Source organism: Callorhinchus milii, unplaced genomic scaffold (assembly GCF_018977255.1).
Source record: "Callorhinchus milii isolate IMCB2004 unplaced genomic scaffold, IMCB_Cmil_1.0 Scaffold4, whole genome shotgun sequence".
NCBI lineage: Eukaryota > Metazoa > Chordata > Chondrichthyes > Chimaeriformes > Callorhinchidae > Callorhinchus > Callorhinchus milii.
In genome coordinates, this window is record NW_024704745.1 from 9621435 (window position 1) to 9643435 (window position 22001).

General features: G+C 38.2%; 1 protein-coding gene across 1 annotated transcript in view; it reads right to left on the reverse strand.

Moving 5' to 3' along the window:
• Nucleotides 1-6332: 6332 nt before the first annotated feature.
• The window catches only part of impg2a (interphotoreceptor matrix proteoglycan 2a), a 45980-nt gene continuing 30311 nt past the window's right edge, over nt 6333-22001 (reverse strand). The window contains exons 14-22 of the mRNA XM_042334034.1: nt 21056-21263; nt 17275-19682; nt 16724-16943; nt 15293-15503; nt 13456-13644; nt 12355-12556; nt 10867-10946; nt 8907-8981; nt 6333-6378 (exon numbers count right to left, since the gene is read on the reverse strand). Of these exons, the coding sequence (XP_042189968.1) occupies nt 8945-8981; nt 10867-10946; nt 12355-12556; nt 13456-13644; nt 15293-15503; nt 16724-16943; nt 17275-19682; nt 21056-21263 (3555 nt within the window). The 3' untranslated portion in view covers nt 6333-6378; nt 8907-8944. The remainder of the gene's footprint in view (nt 6379-8906; nt 8982-10866; nt 10947-12354; nt 12557-13455; nt 13645-15292; nt 15504-16723; nt 16944-17274; nt 19683-21055; nt 21264-22001) is intronic.

Sequence of the window (22001 nt, forward strand, 5' to 3'; positions counted from 1 at the left end):
TTGTCAGCAGCTGGCTCAGCTGATTATATCCTGGATCTGAAATGAAGCCAACGTGAAACAAAGACTTAACTCAAAATTTTAGCTCCATACATCCGTTATAGATAGTATGTCTAACCAGACTGAAGTTGCTGTCTCCAAATTGGGTCAAAAAATGTTTGAAACCATTACTGAAAGTATTCCAAACCTTCAGATTGTGAACCTGACCTGAAACCACTTACTGAAGGAAAGGAACCAGGATTCTCATCATTTCTTGCAGCCAAACTCAAATGAGCATTTTACAATGCATAATTAGATGATGGTGAAAATAAATTAACATTGTTTTTTGTTGTTAAGCCATTGCAACACGATATTCATTGAGGACTCCTAAGAATTGTTCGCAGTACTCAATAGCCTTCCTGCTCTCTAAAACTAGTGATCTTCCCTGCTGTAGGCTACAATTAGAAGAAAAGAAGATACTGTTTAAATTAGATCAGTAAATACAAGTATATCAAACATCAAGAAGATAGGCAATAGTTTCACTCTGACAGGCTTCAGTAACTCATGTGAGACATTGCTATGTGCTAAATTGGCTGGCTCATTCACTACATAATATGCAGTCACTACACTTTACAGTAAAATCTTGTGAAGCACTTTAAGATGTGAAAATATGTTATATCGAAAGCAATGGTTATGATTATAATTATTCAGTTATACAGTGAATTAGGACATTGGAATTGTTTCACTCAAAATGGAAATTCTCAATATCCAAACTTGAGATTTCCTGACGAATGTTTCACTAAAGGTACCCATTGTTCATTGATGTGATTAATTGGGGTCTGGTATGCGAGATTCATGAAAGGTTTATAAATACTGGATCCTGCAAGTATTGGCTCAGGCAATTCTCAGTTTTAACTTCTGTGATTACAACCAAATGATCTTTGCACCTTAAAAGAATAAAGAACAAGCAACTGTAGGGTTTAAAAGGTTATAGGGTTGAGCCCAAGAGCTGACTGTTATTTTATCTACCATCAATTCATGGTTAGGTTATATAATCATAGTATGGCATGAAATCAAAGCAGTACACCTTGGGTGGAGGAGACCAAAAATAACAAATCGTATTTAGGCTTGTCATTCATTTTTCCATCTGGAATATTTAACTTTTATTGTTTTTAACCCCAGAAATTCTAGTGGAATATATACTGTTTAAACAATTGTATTTTCACCAACACTAATAATGTCAAATGCACTAATACACAAGGATAAAGAGGATTAGTTACACTTGATTGTTTGTATTCCTCAGCTTATACGTTTAATACATTTGTTGATGTTTTTCATTAAATAAAACGTGCTTGTCTCGCTTGAAGGCAAGTTAATACATTTATCTCTAATTTCAGTTACAGGAGCTGGTCCATTTCCTTTTTGAAACCCTTTGTAGTTTATTATTCCACATCCTGTCAGACTTTTATTGCATCTTCCTATTCTCTTTTGCTGTCTTCATTTTTGAAGAAATGATCTCTTCATCTTCAATTTGCCATACTCCGTAAAAAAAAATTGAGTCCAAAATCTTTATATTATTGAATATCTCCATCAAGTAGGAAAAAACCTTCAGTCTTCTCTATTCAAGAGAGAAATTTCTCAGGATAATCAACCTTCTCTCATCATTCTGGAATTAAAGCCCTCAGTGATACTCCCTCCAACAGCTTAATAGTCTTTCTGAAATAGAATAACCCAAACCTACCAGGGATGCTGTGGTCCTGATGTTGTTTCTTCACGTATAATCTTGTGGAGTCCTGTAGCTCAGTGGTTGGAGCATTCACTTCACAAGTGAGAGACCTGGGTTTGATTCTCAGCAGGGTGAAACATTGTCTAGCGGTGAGTGAGAGCCCGGTTGTTGGTCGATTGGCGGATCGCTTTTCCGGAGGTAATAATTCTTTCAAATAAATAAATTGTTTGGTCAGTCCGCGGCTGTTTGTGGGACACTGCTGTGTGCAATTGGCTACCGCATTACTCCCACAAATATACAGTCAATTCACTTTACAGTATATTCTGTGAAGCGCTTTGAGACATCTTGAAGACGTGAAAAGCGCTATATCAAATGCAAGGATTAATATTATTAATATATTCTGTGAAGGGCTTTAAGACATCTCAAAGATGTGATAAGGCACTATGTCAAATACAAGGATTACTATTTATTTTTATCTTCAAATTCCTTTGCTCGACTCACACACTGCACTCTTTTTGAAGCATCCTACCACTTTGTTCACTTTAGTGATCTGTGAGCACCGTACCAATGGTTTTAAGGAAAGAAAGGGAAAATTGTGAAAAAAGGAATTGGGGGAAAAAAAACAGCTGTTTTAATTTGCTTGTTATATTTCCACCACGCCACTAGATTTTAAAATGGGGTGCAAAATTATGATTTTTTAAAAATATTTACCGGAAGAGGATATTATTTCCCACTGAATTATTACAGAATTGTCCTTCCCGATCTAGGCTGGCACTGTCATGAGGCGCTCCATCATATACACTTCATCACTTGTAAATCATACACTGCTTTGAACTGGCTTGGGCTTGGAAGGAGATACTGTGTTACAGCATTGGAGCACTACACTAATCAGGCTCCTTTATTCCCATTCCAAATAGAAATGGGTTCATTTCTGTTATTCATGTGAGATACGTTTGGCCATTTCATGGTAATAGGTATGCCAATAGTTGTGGCAGCCGTTATTTTCCTTGGAGTGAGATGCTTAGAAACCCCAGGAAAAGACATGATTAGTGCTCACAGATCACTAAATTCAACTTCTAAATGTGTAGAAATCCTTCAAAGTGTTAAAGATGGTGGATTGGTAAAAAAAANTCAACCCTTACACTACTTTAGTGAATGCAAAAGGATTCTTAAATTACCATACGTTTTGAAGCTGAGAGTTGGGGAAGTCAGGGGTTAAATGCATCTCCAGGAAAGTGTTTTATTATTTAGCCTCCTGACGAAAGAACTACTTGAGTTTAAAGTCAGTGGAACAAAGGAACCTCTTTGTACTGTCTCAAGGGAAGCCAATCACTTTGGAGCCAAGGTGCATGGTTGTCATGGGAAATTGTTGTACTTCTGATAATCGTAGCATGGAAAGTTTTGACAATTAAGTCTAGAAAAACAGAACAATATAAATGATCTTGGAGCGTTTGATTGGCAACCGTGGCAAAGAGGGTGGCCTCTGTTTATGGATATTACTTTCTGTGAGAGACAGGGATGTACCTGGAGTGGCATTTTTAGCTACAATATCTTCAGCTGTATTTGCTTTTGTCTGCAATGTGTCCGAATGTGACATAAAGCTCCAGAAAAGGATATAACAGAACAATTCTGAATTTGCCTGTGCTTGAAATTAATTGGATCTGTCTCTAGTAATTGATGTTTTTTAGTCAACCAACAATAAAAGCTACACCACCGTGTTAAACCCACAACAACTTGCATTTATATAGCACCCTTCATGTATTATATAACTGTCTCAGAGCATTTACACCACCATATTAAACCCAAACTGGAACAACTAGCAATAACACACAAATACAGGTTAATACTCTCATTATGATTTACTGTGGCAATTGATGACAGCGTTAAATTACCCTTTGATGGGGAATTAAACCCCATTAACATTTTTCCGTCAGCTTGCTTACTGTGCTCTCCGTACTTAACCAGAGATTATTTAAAATGTGAATCCTTACATAAACCTCTTCCATCTGCAGTCAATTACTGGATGTAGGATTACAAACCATTGATGTATTATGTGGTCACCGGGTTCATTAGCTGTTAGAGGGAAAGGATTGTATTCAGAGGTGGTGTGAAGTTTAAGCACAAATCTCAACAATCTGATTTTACTTAATTACCTGACTGTATATTGAGTGTTTTTTTTTTGCATTTCCTTATCAATGCCAGGCTAAAAACTGAAAAGCTACGAGAAGGAATCATCTATTACAGTGCAAAACTGCACTACAATTCTACTAGCAGAATTTTATTTTATCATTCTCACTCATTAGCTCCCCATCAAATTTGCTCCTCGATTTGCGTGTTTAAATTGGTTGTCACATTCGCCCACAAAAAACAGTCACTGTACTTTAATAATAATCCTTGCATTTGATATAGCGCTTTATTACGTCTTCGAGACATCTCAAAGCACTTCACAGTGAATTAACTGTATATTTTGTGGGCGAAACGCAGCAGGCAATTGCGCACAAAAGTGTCCCACAAACAGTCGTGGATTGAGTGACAATTTTTTTTAAATTTTTTTTAAAAAGGGATGTAATTACCCCCGGAAAAGCGATCCATGAATCGACTAACAACCAAGGTTCCTACTTACTGCTAGGTAAACATAGTAGTGCGGTCAGGAAACCTGCCCAACATTTCGCCCTACCCAGGAATCGAACCCAGATCTTCACGCTTGTGAGGCGAGCGCTCTAACCACTAAGCTACAGGACTCCACTTTACAGTACACTTAAACCCTGGCTAGCTGGACTAATGTGTGTGTGTGGGGGGGGGGGGTGGGAGTGGTGGGGGGAATCCAGTCCGGCTAAGTGTAATTACAATGCCAGTAAATGCGTACTGTAATCATTGAATCCTGATAGCAGAGGGCTAGCTTATTGAATGTTTATGTTCCGGATAATTTAAGACAAAAAATAAAATAAACTCATACTCAATTTTAATGTCGCAATAGCTTCTCATGATAAAGAGAGTAGAGAAAGTAGGTATTATGAAGATTTTATTTTAATAAAAATAGTTGGGAGTGCGCCGAATGTACAAAAACAGGAGCATGAAAATGTACAAATAAGGACAACTGTGCTGAGTTGACTACAACACATTTCGGTAATTCCATCTGCAATTAGAAATGAATCTTTCAGCTTTTTTCGGATCATACCAATGACATTTTGGTCAATTGGACAGTTCTGATGTATTCATCCATGTTCCTAATATCAGCTACGCTAGCTTGGTTTTAAGTCAGTGCTAAGAACACATTTCTGTGATCATTTAACATTGGATGTATCTCCAGTGAAGGAACTCGCACCAGCACAGACTTGATTGAAATGATCGGCTTCTTTGCTGGAATTTCTATGACTTTGGTATTCACATTCTGTAAATTACACTGGTGCAGATTTATCCTGCGTTCCTTAACTAAATTGTGTTAGTCAGGTAAATTTAGTTGAATCTCTTCATAAATAATACACATAAACTGCCCAAATTTTGTAATAACATTTATAAGATAGAAAAATCTGTATAAGTCACTATGCTTATAGTAAGGATACTTTTAAAAGTCATCTGGATAGAAACCTACAGTAGATGTTACATTTACCAAACAGTATTTACATAATGTCCCTGAAAGTAAAGGTTAACGTATATACAGATGTGAGGTAGAAGCTATATTTTATGGTGGTTCCATTGACAAATTGTGTTGGACTGAACAGATGTTACAGAATTTGCTGCTTTCAGATTTGCTAAAAAACAACAATTAAAAATGACAAATTCCCCTTCAAAGAGAAATGTTAAATTCAAAACAATGCTCACTTCCAATTCAATTTATTCAATTTCTTTGGTATGACCTTCAGTACTTGTATGTACAATTTTCTAAATTAACTACATAAATAAGTAATAAAAATTTCAGCTACAAATAATATATTGCAGATGTAGAAAAACAGAGAAAGCTCCAGTGGTAACCCACTACAATATTAATATTAAAACATTTCAAACTACTTTTACCTTCCATTGTATAAATTCATCAATATCCTTAAATGCTACTAAATTAAATGTTATAGTGATATGCATTGCTTATCTGAACAAAATATAAGAAAATAAGTACAGTGTAACATAAACATCAGTTCTTCAGGGGAAAAAAAATGATGCTTGAAGGTTGCAAGTCATGAGATTTATTCCTGCCTTCTGCATTACTCATTATTCTTTATTTCTAATAAAATTCACAGAGAATCCTTTGACATTTCAGATATCACATTTATACATAATGAAGATGCAATGATATCTCCTTGTCACCGTTAGCATATGGTGTCAATGGATAAAAGCCAGTAAGTGTGGCTTAGCACATCACAAAGATATACGGAACTGAAATGGTAAGGTTATATATAACCAGGGACCCCATTCCTGATCGTTGTTGACAGACTCGTGATGGAAAGAACATCAAGTGAGAATAGAATGCCTCAACTGCACCTCTCGATCACAATCAGACAGAATTCAGAAAAATATGATGAATAAAAACATAAGAACTACATACCAATTTTATTCAAAATTACACATTGTTTTCCTGTTACCGCAGTAACAATGATCAGGTGAGCACCTGAACTCTTCTGCTTCTTTCCTGTCTGCTGTCACCGATAGCATGTGTGTTGGATTGAAGATTTGAGAAAGACCTGTGGAAAGACTCTCAGAGGGTTAATCATGCTGTAATACAGTGTAATTCAATCTTTATTCTGCTGAATAAACAGGAATTATGTATTCCCAGTAGAAAAGAATGCTGCGACTAAGTATGTACTGTCTGTTTTTGAAAGTAAAGACGAAAGCTGAGTAACCAACATTTTTATAGATGTCAAATTTATACATGATAAGTGATGAATTGTCACCCTATTATAAATCCCCCCCGATATAACGTGGCCTCACTTATAGTGCTTATATTCTATGGAACACAACGTGCAGGAAACAATCATTAACATGCATACTTTATGAAGGACATCAATGCTGTTTCTTGCATAGCGACATGCATACTGCACAGGATATTGACATTAGCAGCACAGACTAATGATCTTTGCTTATGCTTTTCGCCCACAAAATACAAAGGCAATCCACTTTACAGTATATTCTGTGAAGTGCTTTGAGACACGATAATGCACTATAGAAATATGCAAGGATTATTATTACTATCATTTGCTTCTGACTTCTGCCGAAATTCAAATTCTTGAAGGAACTGACTTCTTTCTATATCTTGAGTTACTTCTTTGAATTTGAGACAATCTCAATACAGCTCAACGTTAGCTCAGAGCCTGCGTTATAAGCAAAGAGGGAAAAACTGTCTGACTTCCGGGATGGCAGGTCACTGCTATGTGCAGGAAGTGCCACTAATGCCACTTGCAGAAATCTGGCTAAATACAATACAAAATTACAATACAAAATACATTTGTATAGCGCCTTTCACATCGGCAGGACGTCCAAACTCAGCACCAAAAGCAGGTAATGCACTTCTTGATAGCTAGGGTCTACAGGAAACAGGCACTATAAGCAAGGTTGAGCTATATCAAGGTGAACTATAAGCAAGGCTGCGCTATATTTGAGTCGTTATAACAAGGTTGCCCTGTAGTTTCTTAAGCGGGTAAAGGGTGAAACACCAGGCCATACAGACTGGAAAATTGTAAGTTCAAACTCAATAGACAAGAAGTGGGACTCTACTAGTGGCCCAAATGCCCTGAAATAGGGATGATAAAATCAGATAAGTTTCCTGCTCCTGATCACTATCCAGGAATCCCTGTTGCAATATAGCTGTATGTGGACGTGAGATAAGGGCGGAATGGGGCTCGGCTGTGATGCCACAAATGGGTTGTGTATTGTTTGCCAACGCTCACTGTCGAGGTTTCCACAGGAACAATGGTTACTTGAGCAAGAAACTGGAGAATACCTGAGCCCTGTGAAAATGTAGCTCAGTGAAAGGAGAGGGGGAAGGGGGCAAATTGGCAGGGAGAGAGAAACAACTGGTGAAGCACCACAATTTAGTGGTCTTGCTCCAAATTAACTAAGTGGAAAAATAAATTCCCGCTGAGTGGATCCTATTAAGCGCAAATCTCAAACTTCTTCACTTCGACCTTAAATTTGCTAGACTGTAATATGAAGTTCGGTGTGGTTGTTCCAAATCTTAGCACCACTTTTGTGCTAAGATACCAAAAAAAAGTTCTTGTAACAGCAAAGAGTAGCAAGGAAAGAGTGATTGTGCATAGAATTGGTATAGAATTGTTCCTTTTTTAAAACGTATTTGTAATAATCCTTGCATTTGATATAGCGCCATATGACACTGTTGAGACGTCTCAAGGCGCTTCACAGAATATCCTGTAAAGTGAATTGAATATACAGTTTGTGGATGAAACACGGCAGCCAATTTTGCACAGCAGTGTTCCACAAACAGTAGCGAATTGAGTGACCAAATTATTTATTTATTTTGAAGGGATTATTACTCCCGGAAAGCGATCACCAAACAACTAACAACCGAGTTCCTACTTATTGCTAGGTAAACAGAGGCACATGGAGTAAGGAATCTTGTCTAAGATTTCCGCCCAGGAAATGAACTACAATGTAGTTCCAATGGTGATGAAAACATTGTGGAACTATTAGAATAGCAATTCCACCTGGGTCGAGATTTGTTCGATTAAAGATATGTCGCATTTTAGAGCATCCAGAATTTGTCATATTCTTAACTAGAGCAGTTCATTTTGAAGCCGGATTTCTGCAGGTCTTGTTAGCTCTTTTAAGAACTACAGAAACAGGCTTCAAAGTTAAAACTGATCTCAATCATTTGCCAAATTCTGCACATTAACAAATATTAATAGAGTAAATTAATACATTAGTAAAACGGGACACATAATACTTTCCGGAATTAGGATGTGTCCCTCTAGGGAGAGCGTGCAGTTTCCATTCCAACAATCTATCAGGAGAATTTCCATGTGTAGGTGGGAGGCATGAAATTCTCAGCTTGGTTTGGATACTCTTAAGCATGGTGACAGGTTTCGCATGTGCCAGACATCCGGCTGACCAAAAAAACTGGAGTAAATCTAGACCCAGGTGGAATTTTATTCCACGGTTTCTTTTTTTTAAAATAGCATTTCAATTTAAATAATATGCTCGACACACAAAAATAAATATTAACAAAATATCTAGGACACAAAACTAGGATCATTACCCTATAATGATTTTCTGACTGGAATCTTTTATGAGGGATTAGCTGGTGGAACTTCTTCTGGTGTTATCCATAGCCCTAGTAGAGAAGGAGTTAAACAAATGTGTTAATATTGACATCGCATCAATGTTCAGCTAATCTGTTTATTAATCCACCAAATCCTTCTATGAAGTATGAGATGCTTCCTTAGTTTGCCTATAAAACACAGTCACTACACTTTACAGTACATTCTATGAAGCCCTTTGAGACATCCTGCTGATATGAAAGGTACTATATCAAATGCGAGGATTATTTTATTAGTAGTAGAGAGTTAAATGCAAACCCATGAGAAATAAAAGCTCTCATGGAAGATGAAATACTTGATGGGCAAGTTACGATGCAAGTCAAGAGAAGGAACTTGATGCAACATGACGAAGAAGGGAATAAAAGGTTATGGGAGAGGGGATTGAGAGGGTCGAGGGTCATGTGGTGATTTAATACAAGCGCAGACTAAATGGGCTGTCTCTGTGCTGTAACATTCCACGTAATTCAATGTAATTCTACGATTGAGGCTTGAACGGAAAAGTCATTTGAGAAGTGGAAGTCCAATCAATGCAATGAGCATGTAGAGGAGATAAGAAGCTTGTTCTGGATTAATGGGTCTCTTAAAGGTCAAATTATACGTTGCCATGGGTTACATTAGGGTTAGCCGCAGAGATTTTAAGAATAAAATTAGCATCGGGGCGTCCTTGCTCACAGCTCAGGGCTCATGCAATTTCAGGTTGGTCTTATTCTAGCACGGCCTTAAATCAGCTTTACTCGTCATTGCTGAGCAACCAATGAATAGTGACTGGCCTTTTTGGTAATGGTGATCCTCTTCTGGTGATGCTCAAGCATACAATACAAGAAGTTATTTTGCATTGTTTTGTATTGTCTCAAGGGAGAGCCTTGGGATGTCCTCCCGACATGAAAGGCACTATATTTACAAGTGTGATTTTGTATTGTCTCAAGTATAGCATACGAATGGAACATTAGTGCTGCTCAGCAGGTGCCTCTCCAGCAATAGCAGCAGTGAATATCTTGTTCATAATTTAGCAAACTTTCTAAGGCTTGCCTTGCAGCGCTGGAGCTGCTGTCCTACGACTAAGACATCCAACATTCGGGGTTTGAAGAAGTGAAGTTGAAGTCAACAAATAAAAGTAATAATAATAATAATCCTTGCATTTGGTACAGTGGCTTATGATGTCAGAAGGACGCCTCAAACCCTTTCACAGGATTTTACTGTGGAATTGAGTGACTGTGTATTTGTAGGCAAACGTGGCAGCATTTTTACACACAGCGATGTCCCTCAAACAGCCATGAAACAAAAAAAATATTTTATCTAAAGGATCTGTTTAGCCACTAATCCACCCTTGATATAACTCTAGCATTGTTAATACTGATTTATAAAATATTGTTCCCATTTTGGATTGGATCAGTAATAATAATAGTAATGTTTGCATTTGGTACAGTCTCTTTTAAATCTTGAAGATGTTTCAAATGCAAGGATTATTATTATTACTTGATACAATGTGTACAGTGTTGGAATGTCTCAAAGAACCTTGCAGGAATTGCTGTCACATTTAAATTAAAGAATAGTTGCAGGAAACCATGGCAGCCAATTTGCACAGAGCAAGGTCTGAAAACAGACACGAGTTGAATGATATATTCATCTGGAGAATTGTCAGTCAGGACATCAAGGAAAACTTCCTTCTCTTTTTGAGATATTGTCACAGGATCTTTAATATCAACTGGAATAGGCAGATCCTGTTCAAAGGATTGCATTTCCATCAGATTGACTGCCCGGTCAAAGTCCTAACATGGACCTTGAATTCACAATTTTCCGACCCAGAGGCAAGAAAGCTACTAACAATTAAGCCAGGCTCACATGTTAGGATTTTCCTGCAGTAACTAATAAAACTCAAACACAATCTTTGTGACTTACATTTGATGCTGCCGCACAAACTCTGCAAATTGCCGATCTTTAGTGTATAAATCTATTATCCGCAGTCTGTCTTGAATTTCCTAGAATATCAATGCAAATCCGTAATTTCATTCGTAATTAGAATTGGATGTTACATATTAGTAATTTTCTGATTTCTGCACCATGTTTCTGCATTAAAGATTAATATGAACTTTCAGCAAGCAAAGGGAATATAAAGCTCTCAGGAATAAAAGGTTCCTGGGTAGTGAATTTTCTACTGATAGTGCAGAGAGCTGTAAGACAATCAGTTTGCTGAACCCACTGATTATGACAAGTTCTACTCCATTGAAACAATTGTACAGCCTTACTGTAAACTCTCATTTCAATAAAACTTTCTGATTCCACCATAAACTTGATTATAGTCAGTAGCACATGTGTGTTTGTAGGTGAATATCCTGGTGTCGGGTGATATCCTGGTTAATCACTTCACCTAGTCGGGAATCACCCAGCAACTCTAGGTTCTTTCTGATTTTTCTTTATGCTTGTTTTCCAATGAACGTTAGTTTAACCCTTCTACTGTGTTCAATTTGTAAACCTTTTTTTTTCCTGGCAAGAGTTCAAATACGAGAACACCTAGTCATAAAGGCTCCTCTGTGGAACACGATTTACTGTGAGCCGGGTTGAATTTTTTTTTTGACAAGTTAACACTTCAATAAATATAAAATATGAAACTTTCAGACTTTCAAGGCACCCTATTAAATGGAAACTCACATTCACAGAGAATTACAGTGAAATGCACGAATCCAGTATGTAACTGGAGAACACACAAGTGGCTACTTTTTCGGGACTTTAAAACAATTTATTGTGGATCATTTTAGGTATTCTACTCGGGCTAATTTGTGATATTTCATAATAATATTACTGAATAAGTAATCAAACCCAGGACCTCTTGCTTGTGAGGTGAGTGTTCTAACCACTTAGCTACAGGACTCCTTTCTTAATAAAGAAATCCAGACGATTTCCGATCGACTCTGCTCTGGGTGTAGATCAGCTCAAAGCTTAGCTCCTGTTGGTCAGCATGATGTACTTCTGGTTACCAGAAGGAGTCCCCATTTGCATGACTCGGATTCCTTTTTCTGGAATCTTGTTAAGAAACTCTACAAACCAGACACCAAACTTTCTCTATTTCAACCTGACCTCCTACGGAATTGTACCAGGCCACTTTATCCACAGACTAGAATACCAAATAAATGGCAATCAATAGATTACTTTGTGATATTGTCTTGTGTCCACTGTAAACTGAATTGACACTACACCAACTATTTCCAGCCATGTTATCAGAGTTAAATTATGCCCAAGTGTCAGAGATAATAAAGGGGTGTTCGAATCCACTGCACTGCTGATGCTCAACTCAACCTACAAGAAACCTTATCACCAAAACCTACAGAAAGGGATTAACTGCTACTCCACAGTATCTTCCCATTTGCCTTGTGTTGTCTCCATTCCTACCTCCTTGCTGAGTTCACTGTGCTCATAAATGTGTCGGATCTCATCACTGCTGAAGTCAGTGGATGCCTCAGGACTGGTCGAGCTGTAGGACGACAGATGAGGGTAACGCCTGTAGTAGTGGCTGTATCCAGTCGTGGCATCACTTTCATACATAGGATTATATTTTGTTCCATTCTCCACTGATGCCAGGCTATCGCTACGTCTGGGGAAATGAAAGACATGTGTTTCTATTAATATGATAGAACATTGCACTGTGATAGCAAATAAAACCCTAGGGATTCCAGGAAGTCCTGAGGTCTTCATAGTCGACCACTACATTTAAGAACAGAGACCACATTATAGAGTTTGATCGTAGACAAAGGATAAAAGCTTGAGATATGGGGAAGAATTTTCCTCCTCCCATTCTATTTATCTCTTTGCAGTTGTGTGTCAGAATCATATCTGGCTGATACATAAGCAGCAAGACAAAATAAGCATAGGTCATTACTTAATGTAAGGCCATTCATGTAATGACCTATTAAATAACTTATTAAATAAATAACCTACAGAAATAAATACATTATTTTTACTAAATTAAATAAGTTAGTCAATGTCATAAATAATAATAATAATTGGAAAGGCTACAACATATTCCATTAGAGTATTGGGGATCTGAATTGTAAATCCCATTTTCAAATTATATTCATATTCACATTTCCAAAGCAGCAACACTGACAGTTTTATCTTCTGTAGTGGGGCAGGGAATAAAACCTATTCAGGTAAGCAGCAGCTTCCCGTATTGTTTGACCTCATCTCATGGCTTATTAACTGAGAACCTGCATTGATCATATCCATAGAATCATCCACAGACTAATATCCTCTGCCCTCCAACCTGAGTCAACATAAATCTGAAAAGCTGGTCAAGTGAGTAGGGGCAAAACTCAAACTATAAGTACACTATTACAGTGCGGTTAAAAAATGACCAAATATTCCTCAAAATAATATGCTATCCTACATGATGGAAGTGTTAGATGTTACTGAGGCTGAAGATTCTATCCAAAGTGAGTATCCTGAGTTGTTGATCTTCTAGATTTTATTACGTGCTTCCATAACAGAACTCACCCTGAAGATCCCCTGGTGTCACTTTTAAAAATCTGCTCCCGAACCGTTTTGGCCAGGAAGAAAATGACCGCGGAAGCTACCAAAAGGAAACCAGCCACTGAGGCGATGGCAATGCCCACCACGAGTGGCTCCGAGACATACTCTTCACAGTGTTCCCCTCTATACCACCAGTTCTCCCCCACACGACACCTACATGGAGAGGAAAACAAATGTCTGTTACCTGTGTTAGCATTCAATAACATATAATCTAAAGCAGGGCTGTTCACTGCCTGAGGACAAGAGAGGTAAACTGCAAATAGTCCCTGGCTAGACAATGAGTATCACCGATCCAATCTCCGCAAATGTGGTTGGCAGGACTCTCATCTGAATAAATGGATGGAAACCACAGTAAATGTTTTCCTTGTCATGCTGCTGGGAAAAGACTGAATAGCTTGGTAGTGATTGATGGACAATTAACTTTGTAATAGATTTCAGGTCCTTCACTCAGAAGAAAAAAGAAACATAAAGAAAACTCCTTCAGTCTTACGGAGAACAGCAGAAACATGCAGAAGCTGATGTGACACTCAGTAAGTTTTACCTTGCATAGAATCAATTTTCTAATGTGTTTTTGAAATGTTATTTGAACTAAATTATATCTTGCTTAAGGAGGGTGAGTACTTTGTAACCCTGCTTTATTAGGTGCATTTGTGCTGTATTAAAGTATATTTAGGGAGATGTTAATAACAAATAACAATAAATCAAATTGGAAAGCTCCCCAGGTGATCTTTTAGCAGGTACCAAATTTCCGTTTTGTGCCAAAACTGTGTGCTGGATAATTATCAAAGCAACCGTTTGCCTTGATGCAACAGAATCTTATATCCCGCAGACATTAAAATTCCTTAGCATTGCTTTTGCTACTTTATAGCAGGTTTTTGTCCAGAAACTCTCTGAAATTACGTTAATAACACCTCTACTGACGTGCCTTTTTGGCTGTGGAATGCCAGGCTCTATCAAAGTTTAGCAGGGACACATTGCTACTTCAGCCCTGTTGCTTTTCAATGCCAGTTTTGCATAGGGTCGAATGCTGGATAAAACAACCAATCTTTTGTTAGAACAATCCTCTGACATCCTGATTCAGTTTGTACATTGAGGCAAGGCCACTAATACTAGGTCTGTGCTGTGTCTCTCATGGCCCTATGAGCAATGCTCATACAGTAGTAGTATGGTCCTATACTTGCTTTGTGTTGCATAGGCAGAACAGATGATGTCTTTGAAACACATACATGAGGACATTATACTTGTCTAGACTGTGTACTTTTTGCAATGAAATCATGCATTCCACACAGGTTTCTCATCTTCCAACTCCCCCCACCCCCACCCCAAGAACCACAACCTAAAACCATGTCTAGGATCTATCCCTAATTATTGGGTGACTTTGTTCCCAGCCTTTTTTCCCCAGTTTCACTACTATTATTTACACTGGTTGGGAAACCAGCGCCTAACTTCTATATGGACACCATGCATTCGACACTTGCAAACAATGAAAAAATGCATTATTATTACTTTGTTATTATAATTCAGCCATGATTGGTACTGGCAACAGTCTGCAATGGCAGAAAGCAGTCCCTTAAATCAGACCATGTTGGAATAGCAGTAGTGCAGAGGCAACTGGAACCCTTGTATCGAGCACGTATTTCATTAGCAATCTGAACATTTCCTAACCCATGGTATCTCAAAGTAAAATTCACTTTAATTTTGCAAAAGGAATTTGGAAACTGTGGTGTTTTGGGCCACCTATACGCCAGATTTTGATTGAAAATGTTTGCAGAGTAGTATGTAAACCTCAGATGTCACATACCTGCAGATTGCTCCGTGATGTGGGATGTTGTCACATTTACCATCATTAAGGCAAAAAGTTGTGTCTATCTCACAGATACTCTGACAAGGAAGGCTGTCCATACTCAGATACCCAGGATTACACACACATTCTGCTTCCCCTGTCCATTGGTTCACGAGACACTCTGAAAATTCATTGCAGGCCTGAAATTTGCAAGGATCAGCCTGGACACCTGAAGTTAAAGGACACAAACAAATATGTATTAGCTGTAGCCCACCGTGAAAGCAGAGTTCACAATGGATGCTGTAATGCTGTGATATTTTCTAATTCTATATGTACTGTACACGTAGCTTCTTGAAGAAACAAATTTCATTATAGTTGATGATCTCAACATATTTAATTTGCTTTCTTGCAATGTTCAGCGTGTTAAGAAAGACTGGTGTTCTTGACTTGCCTCTGTTTTGAAGACCAAAACTCCTGAGCTGTGGTTTGCTAAAAGCAATAACAATATAGGTGCCTCATAAGGTTATTACCTGAAAACGATTTTCGTCATTTATTCTCCATGTAGACATATTGCAATGATAGAGAAAGATGCAAGGACTACAAAATATTCAGACAATCCCGTGTGATATGATGGTAGATTAGTCATCAATAAGCTCAGGCTGCCCAGTTAGATCCGCTTATCGTGACACAGTTCCATTTTGAGACATATTGCAAAATGTTCCTGCATAGTTCAACATTAAGCACACTGCAGTGTGCAATGTACCGGAGGAACCAGGTGTCACTGTGACAACAATTTTGTATTGCTACATTTTCCGACTCATATTCTGCATCCCAGTGTGCTAGTCTTGCATCCACTACTTCCTTCCATGTGCAGTAAGTTTAAGGTACAACCAGTAAATAACAAAATTGCAATCATTATTGCAGTCGTTCCACAAACAAGACCAAGATTTGCTCTCAATTGAATTGCTCTCTCCTCCCCTTTCCCCTCCCAACACACACATCCTTATAAAGTCTCCAGAAACCTGGTTCTGCATCCTACTGTTACATAACTATCACACATGTTAATGCTAAGGATGAACGTTCAGATTAGTTTGGATTATCTGAATCCTATTAAACATATAGAAGAGCAGTGGAAACAGACACACATGTACTAAAATGCGTTCTAATAATGTTAGTTTCCCAAAGTTGATACATCAAAGCAGCTGAACTATAAATGCTTGATGGGTTTAGCATTATAGAATTATTTAAAAAACAGAAGAAAATAATTTGGTTTAAACCTATCTGTGCTGGTTCTAGCACCCTGGCTCTACATATTATTAGCCTACATAAAACTATAAATCCCTCTCATCCCTGATATTATCCTAGTGAATCTTCTCCATACACAGCCATGCAACCCAGACAGTTCCACCCATGCTGGTAAACAAACCTGCTACTAGAGAAACACTTTACCTGACTCCACATCCAGAGAGTATCTGTCAATAGCAAGATTCATGGTTTGGTACGCTGTATTGCAGAAGTCCTCCAGGATTAGATAGACGGCATTGGTCGCACTTTGTGGCACAGGTTTAGCAAACTTCATCCGGCTGTTCACCACAATGCTCCCATTTCGGAAATTCAAGATTTCAAGATACTTAAAACCAGTCAGGTTTAACTGTAGGTAAGGAACAAGCTGGAGCAAAAGGAATAAGAACTCAATTTAAAAGACAGCTCTTAGAAATGTAATTGCAATATGCAGTGAATCGATCTATTTTGGTTCCTGCTCATTAACACAATTTTTCTCAAAGTGACAAATTCATTATTGCCTACAAAATACACTGTCACTACACTTTACAGTAAATCCTGTGAAGCGATTTGACGCATCATTCCCGCATGAAAGGTATTATATCGAATTCAAGGATTATTATTATTGTAACTGAATATTCACCATTTCAATCACTAGTTAACATTTCAATAGGGCACTAATTTTAAATCACAACATTGTTTTCAAATTATGAATTTACCAGCTCCAGGAATTGCTGTTCTAGAGCCTTGTACTCAGGCGAGCTTTTATTGAAGAGATCATCTGAGAAAACCATATTTGTCACACGCAAACTAAAGAAGACAATCAGTGCCCTCTTGGACATAGTATTGTTGCTCATCATTGCTTTGTTTGTTGGTATGGCAATCGCAAGTTCTGTGTAGCCACTAGCCATTTCATCATGATTGTCTGCCTCTTCCTGATGGTAAATTAGATCTGAATGTTCCAGCTCAGTTGAGATATCTTGAACCTCAGAGTGTACGTCATCATTCTCCTCAATGTCTTGAGTGATTGAGGAATGTATCTTAGTGGGTTTCATTTCACTGTATTCTACAACAATGAGATCATGGTGGTCAACAGGAGATGATTCAGCCAATATCTTCACTGTGGTAGATGCTGCGGTGGTAAGGTCTACTACTGTAGACAATGTCATAACAGGATGTGTTGCGCTGATGGATTCATCCACAGAATCAATGACAGGTGCAGATTCACTGAGGCTTTGAACAATGTTGGATAATTTGCTGAGATCATACTCTGAAGTGGAAGGGTCAGTAATATACATTGTTTGAGTAAACGGTTCCACCATAGCAGAAGCGGTGACACTATGAAAGTCTGGAGTGGTCAATTCAGCAACGATAATATTGGACACTACAGTGTGTGGTAGAGATGACGATTTGTGAAAAGGAAGAATTTCATTGGATGATTCCGTGATTGGTAGAATCTCATTTGAAGGCTCTGAAATTGATTTGTCCAAAGACACCGTAGTTAGTTCTGTATCTGCCCACAACGAGTTAGATAATCCTGTAACTGGCTGTGGAATGGTGTGTGGTTCAATCATCAGTTCTTCCACATCGGAAAACTCTGTGACTAGCTGCCACATGGTCGGTGATTCTGGGATTATTTGGTCTAAACTGGATGGTTTTGACACTACATGTTCTATTACAGGCTCAGTGATAAACTGTCCGACAATGGAAATATCAGTGGCTGTATTTCTTACAGTAACTGGCTCTGTTACTTCATGCTCATGTGTGGGTGACTCTATGATGATACGCTCACCTGTGGACAACATTGTCATTTGGTCAGTGATAGGTGACTCAGTCATTCCGTTATCAGCTGTGAGTGAATTTACGTTTACTTGCTCGGTGATAGACGACTGTGTCACTAGTTGCTTAGTGGTGGGTGACTCTATGGAGTCATCCAGGAGGGATGAAACAAGAGTCAAATCTTGTATAGTAAATGCTTCTGTTGATGGATACCCCATCATGGTGAATTCTGCGATTAGCTGGCCTTTGGGAGATGATTCCTTGATTGGCTTCAATGTAACAGGGTACTTTTCAGCAAGGTCAGCTGAGGTTGAGTGATCTAAGATGGGTTGAACTCCTGAGGTTGAGTCACTAGAATAGTAATCATACACACCTGTTGCCTCCGATGTTTGCATAGTTAATTCCAATACATTATCTGGTGTCCACTGAACGGGGACTTTTTCAGGTAAAGCTTGTGAAATATAAGATACAAGTCTTGCATCCAAAATTCTGTTGGACGTTATTTCAGGTAATAAAGATGCATCTTCCTGGGATGTCACCCCATCTGCATTTAACTCAGTGAAGTCTTCAATCACATTGCCTATTTCCGCAACATTCAACAGTTGTGTATGATGATCTATAGCAATGTTATCATGAGTGATATTTGTCAACTGCACAAAATCAGTCTTTTGAGGCTTTATTTGTATCTGAGTATAAGAAATTGGTTCAGAGGATTCTGTAGTCCAAGACCAGATGAAGTCTGGTTCAATTCCTGATCCAGATCCATAGTCAAGAATAATGTCTTGGTCATCACTAGATTGTTCCGTATTACCATCAGAATCCACAGTTGAGCTTGAAATAAAGATTTGTTGAGTAGTTGAAGACAAATTATCAAAAACATCTGGATCGTGTGTTATAAAGCCTGAAGCATCTGTACTTTGAGACATTTGGCCAGAATGATAAACTCCATCCGAGTCTACTAATATCGGAGAACTGGGTATTGAAGGACCTGTTGATGTAAATATTGCAGAACTTGCAGCCATTTGTTCATCTGTACTAACAGACCCGACAGTGTGGGGTGAGGGTTCACTGATATCAAGAGTTATGGTAGGATCTGTGCCAAATGGTAAAGGTGTTGGAGACATGGTGCTGCTTGGTATAAACACGGTTCCTTCAGAAACATCTTCCCAATCAGAAGAGAATTCAGGAGAATGTTCTCTTGGTGTAACAGTAACTGAGCTTTCCATGCTTATCATCTTTTCTTCACTTGTGTGATCAGATAGAAGTTCAGTCACCGTTGGCTGTGATTGTGGTTGAACTGCATTATTAAGCAGCAAACCATCTGTGTCACCCTCTGTGATTATAAGTCCTATAACACCAAACAAATGTGTTAATTTATTCAGAGCTACTTTTGGAAACACAAAATACACATTATAAGCTATGGCGAAGCATGGAAGCACCACCATGCTAAGCCTCAGTGGTAGGATATTGATCAGTAGCTATTTCAGTGCATTTCAACAGTACAGTACTATTCTATGTTTCACTGGTAGGATGTGTTCCTCCTTGCCTTAAATCTTTACCCAGTTTCTGTTTCTAATCACCAAGTAGAAACTTGACAAAACATAGAAAAAGCAATGGGTCACAAATAACTGAGCTGTAATTGTCACAGAATTGGTTGATACTTGGACTTCTCTGTTTCGTGACTGACCACTGAGAATTTGACTGTGGGAAGCAAGTTAATTGTAAGGTTTTTGTATGCCTCTTCTGATTCCACAGTAATTCCACCAGTGAAAAGCTCAAGGGCAAATCCCGGTTGAGCTCTCTTTGGCTACTTCTTGACTCTGAAGTTCCACCTAACTTTATTTAGTGTGCAAGTTTAATTAACTTACACACAAGGTGTTCCCATAGGGTCCCCTCAGGCAACCCAATCAATACTTTGCTCTAATATTGACCCAGCTCCCCTAACAACTACCCCTTGCTCCTGCCTTTTTAGCCAGTTACTGGTAGAAGTTGCATCAGTTTGTAAAGAAGTCTTTCTTATTTTATTTGGTTGAAAACCAAAGGAGTAGTTGAGGCGAATAGCATAGATGCATTTAAGGGGAAGGTAGGTAAGTACATGAGGGAGAAAGGAATAGAAGGTTATGCTGATAGGCTTAGTTGAGGAAGGGCAGGAGGAGACTCACATGGAGCATAAACACTGGCATAGACCAGTTGGGCAGAATGGCCTGTTTCTGTGCTGTATATTCTATGTAAGATCTTTTGGAAGTCTAGGCACACTGAAAAATATGGCTTCCCACTGCTAAATTCTCGGCAATCGGTCATACAAAATCTACCCTTTCTGAAGTTTATTATGGCTATTATTAAAAATAATAAAAATTCTGGTATTACTGATCTGGAATGGCTGGCTGGCATTTAAGCAATGAGTAAGTAGCAATTTTGACATACTCATTGCTTAAATGCCAATCAAAAATTCCTTCCTCGAGGCAAGCCAAGTTTGTCCAAGTGATGGATAATTAAAATTTGCGAAGGAAGACCCCTGCATTTTATGCATATAATGTGAAAATATGCAGAAAACCAATGAATATTGCTACTTTCAGAGTTAAATAAAATTTTTAACTCTATTTTTCGACATTATTTTTCTTACCGTGCACAGTGAAGGTGATGTTGAGACCCATGTGATTAATTCCTTCGTTGTATGATTATGCAGAGGATCTGGAATGACTGAATAAGCTTCATTGGTACTCTCCACAACAGATATGATAGATTCCGTAGCCTGCTCACTTCCCATGAAGTTGGGGAGCTTTCCTTCATTCCTGATGTCTTTTGGAAAAAGAATATTTAATTGTTTGTTATCCACTTCAAAATCTCCATTGATAAAATTGCCAGGAAATACATCATTGATATTTGTTGTCATTGGCGTTGATGGTCTCTCAGCATTTAGAACAGTGTTCTGAAATACAGAAAAATAATAGTTATTTAGTTCTGAGTAAGATAAGATTCTTAACAAGGTATACAAAGGATTCCACTCTATGGCACCCAAACTATACATGTAAGAACAAAAGAACATAAGAAATAGGAGTAGGCCATTCTGCCCCTCGAGCCTGCCCTGCCATTTAATAAGATCATGGCTGATCTACTAACCTAATTCCTTTCACCCGCCCTATCCCCATATCCCTTAATCCCTTTAGTTTTTAAAAATCTATGGATCTCAGTCTTGAATATATTCAATGACTGAGCATCCACAGCCTTCTGGGGTAGAGAATTCCATAAATTCACTACCCTCTGAGTGAAGAAATATTTTCTCAACTCAGTTCTAAAGGACTGACTTTTAATCCTGAGACGATGACCCCTAGTTTTAGATTCTCCAACCAGGGGAAATAGTCTCATACTCTCTACCCTGTCAAAACCCTTAAGAATCTTATATGTTTTTATAAGATCACCTCTAATTCTTCTATATTCTAGAGAATATAGGCCTAGTCTACTCAATCTCTCCTCATAGGTCAACCCCCTCATCCCAGGAACCAACCTAGTGAACCTACGTTGCACCCCCTCTAAGGCGAGTATATCCTTTCTTAGATAAGAAGATGAAAACTGCACACAATATTCCAGGTGGGGTCTCACCAAGGCCCTATACAATTGCAGTAAGACTTCCCTATTCTTGTATTCTAACCTCTTTGCAATAAATGCT